The sequence below is a fragment of the Pectinophora gossypiella genome, chromosome 18 (assembly GCF_024362695.1).
Source record: "Pectinophora gossypiella chromosome 18, ilPecGoss1.1, whole genome shotgun sequence".
Taxonomy (NCBI): Eukaryota; Metazoa; Arthropoda; class Insecta; order Lepidoptera; family Gelechiidae; genus Pectinophora; species Pectinophora gossypiella.
In genome coordinates, this window is record NC_065421.1 from 2,805,778 (window position 1) to 2,820,481 (window position 14,704).

The 14,704-nt window shown below is 37.5% G+C and overlaps 2 protein-coding genes across 2 annotated transcripts; both read left to right on the forward strand.

Moving 5' to 3' along the window:
• The first annotated feature begins 4,545 nt into the window (after window positions 1-4,545).
• Window positions 4,546-7,764, forward strand: LOC126375279 (zinc carboxypeptidase-like). Its single transcript, XM_050022212.1, has 6 exons — window positions 4,546-4,880; window positions 5,134-5,530; window positions 5,684-5,804; window positions 6,534-6,757; window positions 7,270-7,354; window positions 7,464-7,764. Exons 1-6 carry the CDS (start codon window positions 4,597-4,599, stop codon window positions 7,724-7,726), a joined length of 1,374 nt encoding a protein of 457 aa, XP_049878169.1. The 5' UTR covers window positions 4,546-4,596; the 3' UTR covers window positions 7,727-7,764.
• A 56-nt stretch (window positions 7,765-7,820) lies between these two features.
• On the forward strand, window positions 7,821-14,013 carry LOC126375281 (zinc carboxypeptidase-like). The gene is made up of 6 exons (XM_050022214.1): window positions 7,821-8,176; window positions 8,399-8,807; window positions 8,937-9,048; window positions 9,123-9,343; window positions 10,823-10,907; window positions 13,736-14,013. Exons 1-6 carry the CDS (start codon window positions 7,899-7,901, stop codon window positions 13,996-13,998), a joined length of 1,368 nt encoding a protein of 455 aa, XP_049878171.1. The 5' UTR covers window positions 7,821-7,898; the 3' UTR covers window positions 13,999-14,013.
• Window positions 14,014-14,704: the final 691 nt, after the last annotated feature.

Below are 14,704 nucleotides of genomic sequence, written 5' to 3' on the forward strand. Positions count from 1 at the left end.
TCCTAACCATCTGGATTATTTACTACGTATAATTTGTCATATTTTTTAATTTTAACATAAAAATGAAAATTGGAATGTATTTATTTATATTCATAATAGTTGCTATAGATGCTGCAAAAATAAGTTACGAGGGATACAAAGTGTATGATGTAGTACCAAGAAATAAAGGTCAAGTGAGGATTCTTACAGATCTGAATAATCTTGGTGTAGTTGTCAACTGGAATGACTACTTAGACGTGAACTTGGTAGCGAAGGTCATGGTTTCAAGGGAGAACCAGAGAAAATTTCGAATCAAGACGGAAGCAGCCCAAATTGAAGTGAAGGAAATTATCTCTGATTTACAGAGGTCGGTCGATGCTTAATTAAATGTTTCATTATTTATTAAAGTACTTAGTTGTAACCACTTGTTTGGTGATAAATATATTTATTTTTATTGGTGCACAATAAAAAAGACACAAGAAACGTACAAAGAAAACAGAGAGTCCAGGTAAGCTTATATCTAAACAAAGAAATTTCTTCCAGATGACCTACGTGACGAGATATATATTCAATGATAATTATTATATAGATAGGTTGTGGGGTAGAATACCAACCTCATCAACCCTGGTGTCAGGGTTATTACTGAGCCGCCAAAGGCCCCTAACATGGCTCATGTAACGACTACGTACTTACATCAGTAAGTAGTAACCGGGACCAACGGCTTAAAGTGCCTTCCGAAGTTCAGATCATCTTACTTTCGGACAATCAGGTGATCAGCCTGTAATGTCCTAACTAAACTAGGGATCACAAAGTGATTTTTTTTGTGATATGTGCACAGCGGGATTCGAACGCAGGGCCTAAGGATCGTAAGCCCAATGCTCAACTACTGGACCACGGAGGTTACCTGTTCTTGTTTTCTTAATACTTTCAGTGAAATACAAAACACGTTAAAACCCGCAACTCCCTTAAAACATCAAGAACAACAATCATTCTACTCTATGCTGTGGAATAGATATTACAATCTTGAAGATATAAACAGCTGGTTAGATCGAATAGCATATAACTTTCCCAAAGTTGTGAAAACTGTTATATTGGGACGCAGCTACGAAGGCAGAAACACCAAAGGGATTGTTATTAATTACAATCGACAAAAGAAAAATAAACTGATAGGCGTTATAGAATCAGGCATACATGGAAGGGAATGGGTTGCTCCAGCAACTGCCACGTGGATCATCAAAGAATTCTTGTCAAATAAAGACTCTCACGTCAATGCTCTAGCTAAGAATTTTGAATGGCATATTCTACCTGTGACAAATCCTGACGGGTATACTTACTCCGTTACTCGTGTAAGTAATTAAAACATAAACGTACATAGAGGGCAGTTTATGGACGTGGCTTATGATTTCCGCAAATGGCATTATCTACTTGGCCGGACAAATGGGAAGCGCTGAAGGCTCTCAATTCAGTGCGAAATTTAAGACGACAGTCCTGAGGGTACCCAGTTGGCTCTAGATTGAATCCACTCTAGTGGGCCGATAGCGATAAGCTTTGAATGTGGGAAATCGTCAACCACGCCGGCGGAGTCGGTATCGGAGTTCTGAAGTGTTTGTAGTCGCGAGCTATTTGGCCACCCCTATGTCTTAGAGTAATCGGGTCGTCGGGATCGTATATTGCGTTCATGAGAGGTCCGTGTTGCTCTATGATTAACTACCAAATAATTTCATTTTTTTTCACAGGACAGGTTGTGGAGAAAGAATAGAAATAGTAGCTACGACAGAGCATGCGCGAGAAAGATCAGTAATAAACAAATCGCTGTTGGCGTGGATTTAAATAGGAACTTCGGAACACATTGGGGAGGTAGGTATAATCCAAGTAAAGACTGGGCTCAGACCTTTACAGACGTAAATGTGGTTGGCAGAGTCACAAGTAATAAGAAAATAATTTACGGCCACAACCTACACAAGAGATGCGAAGTCCTAAGATAAACTAAAAAATATAGTAGAAAGGGCACAATGTGTATTAGCATCAAAATGGCGGAACCAACGGCTTAATATTGAAAGTCCATATGTAACAGTAATGTTGTTCAAATTGTTTAATACAACAACCAACACACAACAACAACAAACAAAAAGCATTATCTATTTTGAAATATAATCACTAATTGTACTGAACTGGGGGGTTAAAAGGTCATATAGAAGCAATTCATCTAAAAAAGCAATATTGTAATTTGACATTTGCTCATATAAAAGTAAGTGCGCAATGTAAACATTCGATATGACTTTCTATACAGAAGGTCATATGACCTTCAATATAACTTTTTTAACCCCCCTGACGACCAACACGCTGCTCCACTGCAAAAAGTTTCATCACTTAAAATAGCTCGTGTTCATGATATTTATATACTTTTTAAGGTTACGGTGCATCCACCAATCTTTGCACGGTGACTTTCGCTGGGTCAGAACCTTTTTCGGAATCAGAAACGAGATACCTATCAAAATATCTTGAAGAATTACAAAGCACAGGAAAGATCGTCTACTATATTTCCCTTCACTCTTATTCGCAGTCAATTTTGCTTCCTTACGGCTACTCAATCGATCATCAACGGATACCTAAACATTATGACGTAATGGTGAGATTTTGGTATATTTCACTAGAACAATTTTTCAGAGCAAAGTTGGATGTAAAGGTGCCTAAGTTATTGCATATTTTTCTAATATAATAATTATGGTTTTATAAAAGTTTTTATAAAGTAAAGTAAGGGAAGGTAAGATAAAATATATCTACTCTATCGGATACAAGATACAGAAATAAGAAAAAGCAATACAGAAAGTCACATCACGGTTTTATTGCTCATGCAGCAATTTCTTTCATTAAACCTTTAGATAAGTACTCGTAAATAGTCCCTCAGAAGGTTCGAAGGACAATAAAATAAATATAACCTATAACCACAACAATTTACGCAAAAAGGCACATTCAAAAATTCACCAATCTCCAAATACCAACATTTTGTATGAGCATTCAATAAATTATATACTTCAAACTAAGGTTCTAACTGGAGTAGATCAAAACTGACCAATTATTGTTTGTCTTAATTTTAGCACAAGATAGCAGTCAACGGTGTTAAAAAACTAAAACAGCGTTATGGTACAAATTATAAAGTTGGAACACCAAGGAAAATTTTATGTTAGTTTAAATTTTATTCCATTAATTCGCAAGTGGTAGAGTTGCAAGAGAAAGGCCTAGAGCGCGATCAGATTCAGGATGTTATAAAGAAAAGCCAGATCAAGAGAAGTCTAAACCGGCGAGCCTACATGAAGTCCTTGATGAGAAGCGAAGTTGGTGTGTCAGGAACGTAGTCAGTGGAATTCCGTCTCTGCTTACCCCAATGGGAAAGTGATCTCATGTAAATTCAAATGGATACAATTGTTATGTCATAATCTTCATGTAAAAAAAGTACTCTCAGCACACAGATACATTTTACTGCTTCTGTGTGCAGCTCAGACATACACAGACTCGTATATTCATATTGATTATTCCTTTCCTTCTTCTACCGTGTTGGTTGTAAGGTGGATTACTAACCCCAGCAACCATCGTTGCATTGCTGGTTTATAATTGAGCCGCCAAAGCTCCTAACATGGTTCACGTAATGACTACGTACTTACACCAGTAAGTTCTCACCGAGATCAAAGGTACATGTAATGTCCTAACTAAACTAGGAAACACAAGTATTTTCTTGTGATATGTCCTCATCAAAATTCGAACCCACGACGTCCAGATTGTGCGCTCAACACTGGATCACTCAAGCCGTTAGGTCGTATTCTAAGCGGTATAGAGTCATTTGTAACTGTGCTTACATGATTTTTTCAGATCCAATGAGTGGGTGCAGTTTAGATTGGGTTAAAAAAAAACTGCACGTTCCGTTTGTATGTGGCGTCCAGTTAAGAAACAACAAAACTTTTCTGCTACCCGCTACACAAATTATCCCAAATTGTCAAGAAGTTATGGACTTCCTTGTAGGAATGGATGAAGCAGCCCAAGAACTGGGTTTGTATGTACCAACAATTCCGTCGAGTGCCTCAATCAACCTCCAAGCAATTTCAATTGTTTTAAATTCTTTCTTTTGTCTATTTATATTGTATTTATATGTTTGCTCTGTATAGTAATCTGATGAGATTTTGATGTAAATATTGTTTAAATATTACATAATTGTGCTGTAATGTTATTTATTTACTTATAACATATTGTATCTCTGCATATTGCTTTAGTTAGTTTTGTCAACAGATTGTATTTAAATGTTGATTGCATAAATGAGAAATCAATATATGAAGGATATTGTGATCTGAAATATCTACAAAATCAATGTTTTTTTAGCTTGATATGTAGCATAAAGCAGACAAAATTTATACATTTCTGAAGTGACTCACATTCTTCGTAACGTTTCTGTTTATATAGATTAGTCGAAATACAGTACGTATCATTCGCCTGATAATTAATTGACTGAGACATGGTGCTTTATCATTTAATCTTTTAAATACTTAGTTTAAGTTTGATTAATGAACAATTATCGCAATTTGGAATTTAAAGAACCACTTGGTGTATAGAGTGTGGAGAGTCACGATGAAGTTAAAATTGTTAATATTAGCAGTAGCATTATGTATTGTAAATGCAGAGTACAAAAGTTATGAAGGTTATAAAGTATTTAAAATAGTTCCTGAAGCTGAAAAAGATGTGAAGATTCTAAAAGGATTAGAAAAGGTCACTGAGTACCAATTTTGGACTGACGTCATTCAAATTGGTGAAGATGTTAGAATTATGGTATCACCAGAAAAGTTGTCAAAATTTGAAGAATATTTAACAGCACAAGGTATTAAAGCTTCGATCGCCATTGAAGATGTTCAAAAGTAGGTGGATTTCAATAAAAACTTTTAAGTTGAGAGTTTTAGTGGAGTTTAGATAAACAGTTTCGATACCAAGAGGGTTAATCAAATAATTAACTTTATAGAGTTGAAAATAGCCTTCATTCTTTGGTTAGTTTCGATGTAGGACTAGAAGTCATATATTGGGTACAAAAATGGCTTCATATTTATTCCGACTAAACCTAATTTCGCTTGTTCATTGCAAGCTGTAGAATCGACACTTTTATCTTTATTTCAGATCAATTGACGCCCAGCTTCGAAGACCAAAAATCAACCGACTTAACAATAATTATGACTGGAATTACTACCAAAATTTAGAAGAAATTCACAAATGGATGGACGAAATCGTTGACCAGCATGCGGATGTAGCTAGCATAGTTACTATAGGAACTTCGCGTGAAGGAAGAGACATAAAGGGTGTTAAAATAGACTATAGAAAAAGAGAAAACGCAACAGTTGGAATGTTGGAAGGTGGTATACATGCTAGAGAGTGGATATCTCCAGCCACGATTACTTGGATCATAAATGAATTTTTGACAAGCACGGACGCTGAAGTACGGGCGCTAGCGGAAAATATCGTTTGGCATATCTTCCCTGTGGTGAATCCAGATGGTTATGAGTATACTTTTACAAATGTAAGTTGACTGATTGTAATATTTTATTATTTGTGTCAATTATATCAGATAGACCGATATCCTTTATGATGTCACGACTACATTGGATTTTTTTCTTTTTGCAAATATGTAAGACAAACTTCTTAGTTAAGTCTGAATAATGTACTTTTGCAGAACAGAATGTGGCGAAAGAACAGAAACAACGAAAGCTTTACAAGTTGTAGCCAGTGGAATCTTAATGATGACATGAGCAATGGTGTTGATCTCAACAGAAATTTTGACTTTCTATGGATGAGTAAGTTTTTAAAATATTTCTATCATACATCACCTAGAGTCATTAATTAACATTCTTTATTCTCTGTGTTTGTTTATTGAGTTTGTCTCATATAATTTCAAGAATCATTTAAATTACAAGATTAAAACTACTGTACTGGCAATAAAATAAGTCGTTCTACTATAATTTCGTTATCGCCTTTTTATCGCAAAATATGTGTTATATCTACAAGTCCTAAATATTTTGATAAATTAATCTATTGAATGATAATTAATATTCTGCAAGGAGGTACGTAATTGGTACGTCAATCGAAAAGGTGTCTTGTATCCTTTTCTCTTTCTTTCCTAAACCTAGCGCCAACGGACTATTAGAATGGAATAAAGAATAATTACTTATTAGTAATTACCTATAGAACGGTAACTTTTCACCCCCCTCCAATTCGTATCGGGCGCCGACTTCACCTCCTCTGGGTCTTTTAAGGAGAGATTTTATAGAGGGATTTAAGGAGGAGAGCGCGTCGACTAAGTCTCACTCTTACGCGTTAAATGGTACTAATTATTTTTTAAATATTTTAACCATTTTAACACTTTCTTATAAACTTTCTCACGATATATCTGCCGGATAAGTGTGTCTGTAAAAATCTACATAGACTTTCAAATTCTCATCAAGTAGCAAAACAAGCTTTGAAATTCTGTCACTATTATCATCATACTAATAATTCCGAAATAACCTTAAAATATTCTTCCACAGCCGTAGGAGCATCGAATAACCCTTGCGCAGAGACCTATGCTGGCACAGTTGCTAATTCTGAACTGGAGACTCGAGCCATTATAAACTACGTCGAATCCTTGCAAAGCAATGGAGATCATTTATTGTACTATTTTGCGTTCCACTCCTTCTCACAGTTAGTTCTGGTGCCATACAGTCATGTGGCTGGTGCTCAAGTGCTGGAGGCTCCTAATTATGGTGACATGGTAAGTGGTTAAAATGTTAATATACAAGATTAGGAACCCTAGGGGATATAGGAGTGATGCCATATTATTTTACAATACAACCACTCCTTGCCAGTTTAAGTCCCATGTAATAGGGGCCCAAAAAACCGAGCACAAATTCTGAAAACTACGTGATATCAGTTATTCATGATGATCCAAATACGAATTCAAATTCATGAAGTCTAATTTAGTGGTTTGAAGCCCAAGCCGGGATTCGAACCCGTGATGCTACGATGTAAGTCACGCCAGAACATGGCTATCATGGATTTTATATATGTTTTATATGCAAGTAAAAATAGAAAGACGTCTATTTTAATATTTCTAGTCTTATCAGCCACAACAAACGCAAATTAAATAGTACTTAATTTTTAATCCATACCTTGACGACGTGTATGAAATAAAAATTATAATGTGAAAGTTAATTAAGAGTTAAGTTTTCTATTCGACTAGATTTTTTATCAAAGGGTTCGTGTTAATCATGATTTTTTTTTCAGTTCGAAATTGCAATCAAAGGCATGGACAAACTCAAGGAAAGGAACGGCACTGAATACATTGTCGGTACCTCTGCGGATATTCTATGTAAGTGTTTTTTTCGTCAATTGAGTAAGTCAGCCTGTAAGTGTTGAAAGCGAACACCTAATACTAAATTATCAATGACGATGGTAATTGTTTTAAAACTATTTTTCAGATCATGTAAGCGGGTCAAGTTTCGATTGGGCAAAAGGCGAAGCTGATATTCCCATAGTATATCTTTTCGAATTGAGAGATGACGGTGATTACGGGTTCCTGCTCCCTCCAGAACTAATTAAAGACAACAATAGAGAAATTGTTGATGGCCTGATTGAAATGGATAGAGTAACCAGACAACTTGGCTATTATCACCGAAGCAGTGGGTTTATGCATACTTTAAATGCAATAATTATTCTTTTATCATTGATAATTGTTATGTGATAGAATTAACTCTATGATAATAAACGATATTATCGGTATATTTATGGTTTTTATTCGTTTCTATAAAATAATAAAGATAGATCTAATAATCTTTATTACTTTAGATGTGTCAACTACAAATTGTAGCTTGTTCTCATTCATGTTCAACCTATAGAACAGGATATTCAGAAAAATGATTCTGAAATTAATTTGTGTCGTATTTGCTCTTATTGTGGTATCAAATGCTATAAGCTATGAAAATTACAAAGTGTATAAGGTAGTGCCTACTTCAGAACAACAGGTACAAATATTAACCGACCTCCGTAAAACTGGGTTTGAATTCTGGAATGATATCATTAGTGTCGGCAGTGATGCCAGAATCATGGTTCCACCAGAAAATAATGAAGAATTTGTCAAATATAGTGCGAGTGTCGGCCTAAATATAACGTTAACCATTTCTGATGTTCAAAAGTAAGTATATCATTTTGGGTGGTGCCCGCAAAAACTTTTTTTTTTAATCGTATAGTAAAGTAATATCTTGGATAAAAATAATCTAATATCGTTATATTTTAGGAACTGATTCAATTTACATTGCACTTTAATTTAGGTAAATATTTTACGACTTGGCACCTAACTCTTGTAACTATTATAAGTTAAGTACTGTGTATTTTGAGTAAACAAACCATTTCACAGATTAATCGATGCACAGCTCAAACCAGCCGAAAACATGGACCGTGCTTCTCTGGGTTCATTCACATGGAATTCCTACCATAATCTAGCTGAAATCCACGCTTGGCTTGATGAACTTCAAGAAATGTACCCTAATGTAGTTGAAACAGTTACTATTGGACATTCTCTTGAAGGCAGAGCTATTAAAGGAGTGATTATAGACTTTCAATCTGAAAGAGAAGACAATCCTTTGACTGGTATGATTGAAGGAGGCATTCACGCAAGAGAATGGATTTCTCCCGCAACCGTCACGTGGATTATCAAGGAGTTCTTGACTAGTACTGATGCCGATGTTAGGTTTCTAGCAGAGACGTTTGTATGGCACATTTTTCCAGTAGCAAACCCTGACGGCTATGTTCACACATTTACTAATGTAAGTGTAGCATTATCCATTGTTGTCTATCAATGGTCAATTCTTTCACTCATTCATTCCTTCATTCTTTTTTTTTTTCAATTACTTTAGCAACGTAACAAATAATAGACTCAATTGTTTATTTCTTAGGATCGTTTGTGGCGAAAGAACCGCAATCCAGCAAATTTTGTCAGTTGCAGTAGCAATAATGACTTGGGCAATGGGATCGATTTGAACAGAAACTTCGATTTCCTTTGGATGAGTAAGCATCATTACATAATATATACTCTTTGACCGTTCTCTCAGATTATTATAACTTAAGACATGTTTTATTAGCAACTGGAGCTTCTCAAAACCCCTGCGATCAAACCTACGCCGGCCCCTCAGCTGCATCAGAGTTGGAAGCTCAAGCTATCTCTAACTACGTCTTACAGTTGAAGCGAGACAGCAATCTGTTGTACTACTTCGCCTTCCACTCTTACTCCCAGATGATCTTAATACCATACAGTCACGTTTCTGGACTTGATGTGCTAGAGCTTGATAACTATGGTGATTTGGTAAGTCTTCTGTTTTATCTTGTCTTAAGGCCTAAGCAAACAACGGGATGGAGCGTTTTTTTTTGTCTGCAGTCCGCGAAGCAATAAAGAGCGCGTACAGAGCGGGCACTGGCGATGCTAGGCTAGAGATGCATCCACTAGTCAGTCCGTATCTTAGTCAGCAATTAGTCGGCGACTAGTTGGTAAAACAGCCGACTAGTCCCCAAAATGGAAATGGTTAATTAACAGCTCAATGAACATTAATTAATCAATAGTTTTAATAATTACAATAATATTTACTCGGGTACTCAGTTCATGTTACAATGGATGTGCTTCTGACTAACGCAATTAGGAGTATACTCGTGAGTTTATGTTATGTTATGTAATCCCATAGCCTACTTTCACGATAATAATATTATGATCGAGGTGATAGGCTGCTGAACGGGTGTTATATGCTTCTAATAAAGAAAGCGTTGCGTCTTGGTTTTATAATTCATGTTTGCATCATAAATGATTATCACATGCTCAGCGGTGAATAAAAACATCGTGAGGAAACTGACACTCCCAAGAAATGCGTTTTTGGAGGTATGTAACCTAACCTGTATTGGGCTGGTTTTTCCTTCGCTGGTTGGAAGGTCAAACAGGCAGTCGCTTCTGTAAAAAACCGGACCTGTCAAATCTTCAGGTTAGGTAAGCGGACTCTGTGAAAAACGGGACATGTAAGCTCATCTTGGTCTTCCCCTATCTACATATTGTAAAATTAGTTTTTATCGCGCCATCACATCTTGAGAATATCGCTATTAAAATGGCCATTATAATAAATTGTAAGTACGTAACACTCTCCTTAGTGTACATGAAAATATACTTAACAGGAAAGTGCATGTTTATTCCTATCATAAGTCTATGTTATTAATTTCTGCAAGCTAAAATGTATTTCAATGTTGCACGAATTTGTAGGTATATTACTTATTTGTAGGTAAATCACAAGATTTACGTGTTGAAATGGTTTTATATATTTGGACACTTGATCAATTCATTACATGGCTGAATAATAGGGTAGTTTCCTAGGTCAAAGATAAATTACGAAATTCAGATTAGGTACTAAAGAAAGACAGATCTAAAGATAACAAAAAACGTTTTCTTTTTTCTATTTAACTTATAGAGTTTTCAATAAAGAAAAATGTAATAATAAGTGCGATATTTTGTCACTTTTTCCTATGACGTCACAAGTTGCTTTTTCATACAAATTCCATTGTAATTTCGTGTTTTGACGTTTAGTAAAAAGTTACTGATTTGACTAGTTGGATACTATCGTATCGCAAGGACTGAGGTCTTCAACTGGGTATCTGATTCATGCCTAAGATGGCGAATATTTAGTTTTTCCTTAATATATAATTAACCCTTTCACGGGCAAAGACCGTGGGACATTGATGATTCATAATAGATAGTATGAGACCTTGGAATCCAAATTGAAAGTGTTGAATTTATATTTTATTTCAGTATGAAATCGCAATCAGGGGTGCTCAAAAACTGACGGAGAAGCATGGAACTGCTTATACTGTTGGAACCTCAGCCGAGATTCTGTGTAAGTATCCACATTTCATCCAAGTAGTGATACTTTTTGAAATGAAGGACACCCAAAAGAAATATGGGACTTATTGTAGGTTTGCCGCAGATGGCATTAACTACTTGGCCGGACAAATGGGGAGCGCTGAAGGCTCTCCCCGGTATAACGTTTAAGACAACAGCCCTGAGGGTGCCCAGTTGGGCGCGAACCTCGGCTCAGGGCGTCGTCTGAGAGGAAAAATATTTGAAAGAATTAATCGACCCTAGTGGGTCGATAGCGATAAGCGCTGAATGAGGGAAATCGTCGACCACGCCGGCGGGGTCGGTATCGGGGACCTGAAGTGTTTGGTGTCGCGAGCTGATTGGCTGCCTCTATGGCTAGAGTGATCGGGTCGTCGGGATCGTATATTACGTCCTTCGGACGCCGATACTTTTCAGTACCGTCCCTAAGCGGAATGTACTCGGAAGCCGCAACTACCAGGGGATTTGGGTGGTGCGGAGCAGAATCGAAAAAACGTTTGGAAGCTAATTTGAGCCATTGGGCAATGGTTGGCAGACCTAGGTCAATGTGCAGATTTTCATTGCGAAGGAACCACGGAGCTCCCGTGGCTTTCCGCATGAAACGATTTTGTATTACCTGTAGACGGTGAATTTGAGAGGGACTCGCGTGAGCGAAAACTACCCCTGCATAGGTCATGTTCGGACGGATGCAAGTCGTGTAGATTTTCACCTTATTCCTAAGGGACAATTTACTTCGCTTGTTAAGGAGACAGTGAAGACGGCCCATTACAAACGCGGCGCGATCGCGCACACGTTTGATATGGGCCTTGAAAGTAAGACGTCTATCTAAGACTACGCCGAGATATTTGACTTGCTCCTCCCAAGGGATCGGCTTGCCAAACATCGTGATGACTTTAAGTTGACGGCGTGACCGTTGCGTGTTATAATAGCCCTTTGAAAAGTACACCGCTGCACTTTTCTCCGGGTTTACCTCGATTCTCCATTTGCGAAACCACTTGCCCAAGGCATTGGCCGCGCGTTGGAGGATTCCGGTCATCATAACTCGACCACGGCACGAAGAATAGATGGCTGTATCATCCGCAAATAAAGCTAATTCGGTATTAGGGGATTTGGGAATGTCACTAGTATATAATGAAAATAGTAAAGGGGAGAGGACGGAGCCTTGTGGGACTCCGGCATGTATCGGGTGCGGTGACGAGAGCGTCCCCTCCACGCGGTAGCGGAAGGTTCGATTTGAGAGGAAGTCTCGTATGATGTGCACGAGACGGTCTGGCACTCCCAGTGAATAAAGCTTGTAGATCAAGCCGTTGTGCCAATTGAAATGACCACATCAATGCAATTCATCTAAGAAAGCAAAATTGCAATTTTACATTTGCGCATATAAAAGTAAGCGCACAATGCAAACAAATGTCAATTTGCTTTCTTAGATGAATTGCTTCGATGTGGCCATTTTAACCCCCCAGATCTTTGTATGCAGTTCAAGTTTCTGGTCTAGACAGAACCACGAAACGTCCTGGTAATAAAGTACTTATGTTGGATATTAATACAATGATCCGTATGGCAACAGGTAATCAACCCATCACCTAAGATCAGAATTTCAAAGTGAACGACAAAGAAAATATAATTCGCTACGTTTTATTAGATTTTCATGGACATTATTATAATTGGCATAACTTGTTACATTCCAGAAACAAAAAACAATCCAAACTCATATTATAAATGCGAAAGTGTATGTGTGTGTCTGTCTGTTTGTTTGTCCGGGGCGACGAATTGATGTGATTTTTTTAAATAGTTGATGTGATGACATAGACTACGTTTTGTCTCTTTCTAACCCCCCCCCCACTTCCCTAAAATGGGGGGTGAAAGTGTGTATAGAGCATTCCGTAATTTTCAAGATAGAAAGCAAAAAATTGGTAAGCGGACTATTTGTGACTATAATCGTGCAACTATTTTATTTGTAAATCTGCCCCCAACCCTTTTAAAGAGGGGGTGAAATTTAATGTGGGACTTTTCGTAGTTTTCAAGATACGAAGCTAAAATTGGTATATTAGGAAAGTGGAACCGTATAACTCAGAATTTAACGCGAGCGAGGCCGCGGGCAAAAGCTAGTAGACAAATATTTAAAAAATGTCTTAAATTCATAGGGTTTAACCTAATTTAAGCCTTAGTAACTGAGATAAATATGGGAGCGCAGCGCGTGAATAAGAACGAAACGATGCACATCGTTGCTAAAATGCCTCTACTTGACGCTGCCATTATTTCGGCGGCAACATCTACCAAGACCCTAGAACGGCCGTTCTAACGGGAGTCCTAGTACGGCTTTGAAATAAACTCTGGGCGCCATCCTACTCGCGTCAGGCACAGTACTGCGTTTCGGAAAGCAAGAGACCACTATTTTGATTTAATTAAGAGGCCCTATTTTCCCTAAAAAGTCGCATGGAAAATGCTACACCGACAAGAGCGTGGCTCATAACACTTTCAAGGATCCGATTCCAAGGTGTCATACTATCTATTATGAACCATCAATGACCCGTGGTCTCTGCCCGTGAAAGGGTTAACACGTTGACAGTCCAGTGACCCATATACGGGTCATGACGGGCTAGCTCCATACGTCCGTGACCCATACATGGGTCACTCAGAAACGACCAACGCACTAAGGGCGGGTGCTCAACTGGATGCCGGGTAACTTGGTAATGGCTGAAGTAATATGCGGGACTTACAAGGAAGTCTAAATATTTTGTATGGGGACTGGCAAAGTGTTAAATTAGCGATGTGTGAACATCTACCAATGTGAATGATTGAATTTAAACATACCTAAATTTTCAGATGAAGTAAGCGGCTCAAGTTTTGACTGGGTAAAAGGAATAGCAGAGGTGCCAATAGTCTACCTTTTCGAGCTTCGAGATATTGGCGAATTTGGATTCCTGCTTCCAGCTGAACAGATCATACCTAATAGTGAAGAAATAGTGGCATGTCTAGTGGAAATGGACAAGACCACTAGAGCTATAGGGTACTATTCTGGAGCTAAAAGTGTTCTGGCAAGTGCATTGACATTCACCGTTGCAGGAGTTTTGATTGCGCTTCAATAAACTATATTGAATTTTTTTTGTTATTTCATTTTTGATTCGATGTCCATTCATGAACTCGTCAGCATGGATAAAACATGGATCTACATAACTGAATAATGTGGAATTATATTAATAATCGTGCTAATTCCTGTACACATAATCTAATTTTATTTTAAGTTATACCTGTCATTTTCTTATACGCCGAAAAGAAACGGGATAGGTAATCGACTGGCGTCAAATTTATGGAACACACTTAAATTTTAGGCAAGAATTTTAAAAACCCTCCCAAATTGTTATATTGGCCTATAATCCGACAGAATTAAGTTGACAGTACACGTCGCTCGGGTTGCATGCCAGCGAGATGCCTAAATTATTCGCCCGGGTTATTCATTTATTTTAAAATTAACAGTTGTCAATCACCCGTATAATTGAAATATACCTTATTTAAACAGTTTCAAACGCTTGGATGGAATTGCTGTAGAGCATTAATGCTACCAATAATAATTCTGTTGTAATCATTATTTTGTATGTATAAAAATAACCCATCCGTTAGCTCTCTCGCCATCTTTAAAGGACAGTTGAATGAAATAGATGATATTAAAATACTACTTATAACCACCCTCACTGCACAAGCGGATGGTCCTCGGTAAATAATCATAAATTACCGCTCCCCACACACTCCGACGCATGACTGAAATCAGATGTCAAAACGAGGACACAAATCATA

Bases quoted from the DNA above. Each gene is read 5' to 3' on its own strand.
- LOC126375279 (XM_050022212.1), top strand. From the start codon at position 4,597: ATGAAGTTAAAATTGTTAATATTAGCAGTAGCATTATGTATTGTAAAT. The intron at 5,805-6,533 runs GTAAGTTTTTAA...ATTCTTCCACAG, and splicing joins TTTTGACTTTCTATGGATGA to CCGTAGGAGCATCGAATAAC. The intron at 6,758-7,269 runs GTAAGTGGTTAA...TTTTTTTTTCAG, and splicing joins CTCCTAATTATGGTGACATG to TTCGAAATTGCAATCAAAGG.
- LOC126375281 (XM_050022214.1), top strand. From the start codon at position 7,899: ATGATTCTGAAATTAATTTGTGTCGTATTTGCTCTTATTGTGGTATCA. The intron at 8,177-8,398 runs GTAAGTATATCA...ACCATTTCACAG, and splicing joins ACCATTTCTGATGTTCAAAA to ATTAATCGATGCACAGCTCA. The intron at 10,908-13,735 runs GTAAGTATCCAC...CTAAATTTTCAG, and splicing joins AACCTCAGCCGAGATTCTGT to ATGAAGTAAGCGGCTCAAGT.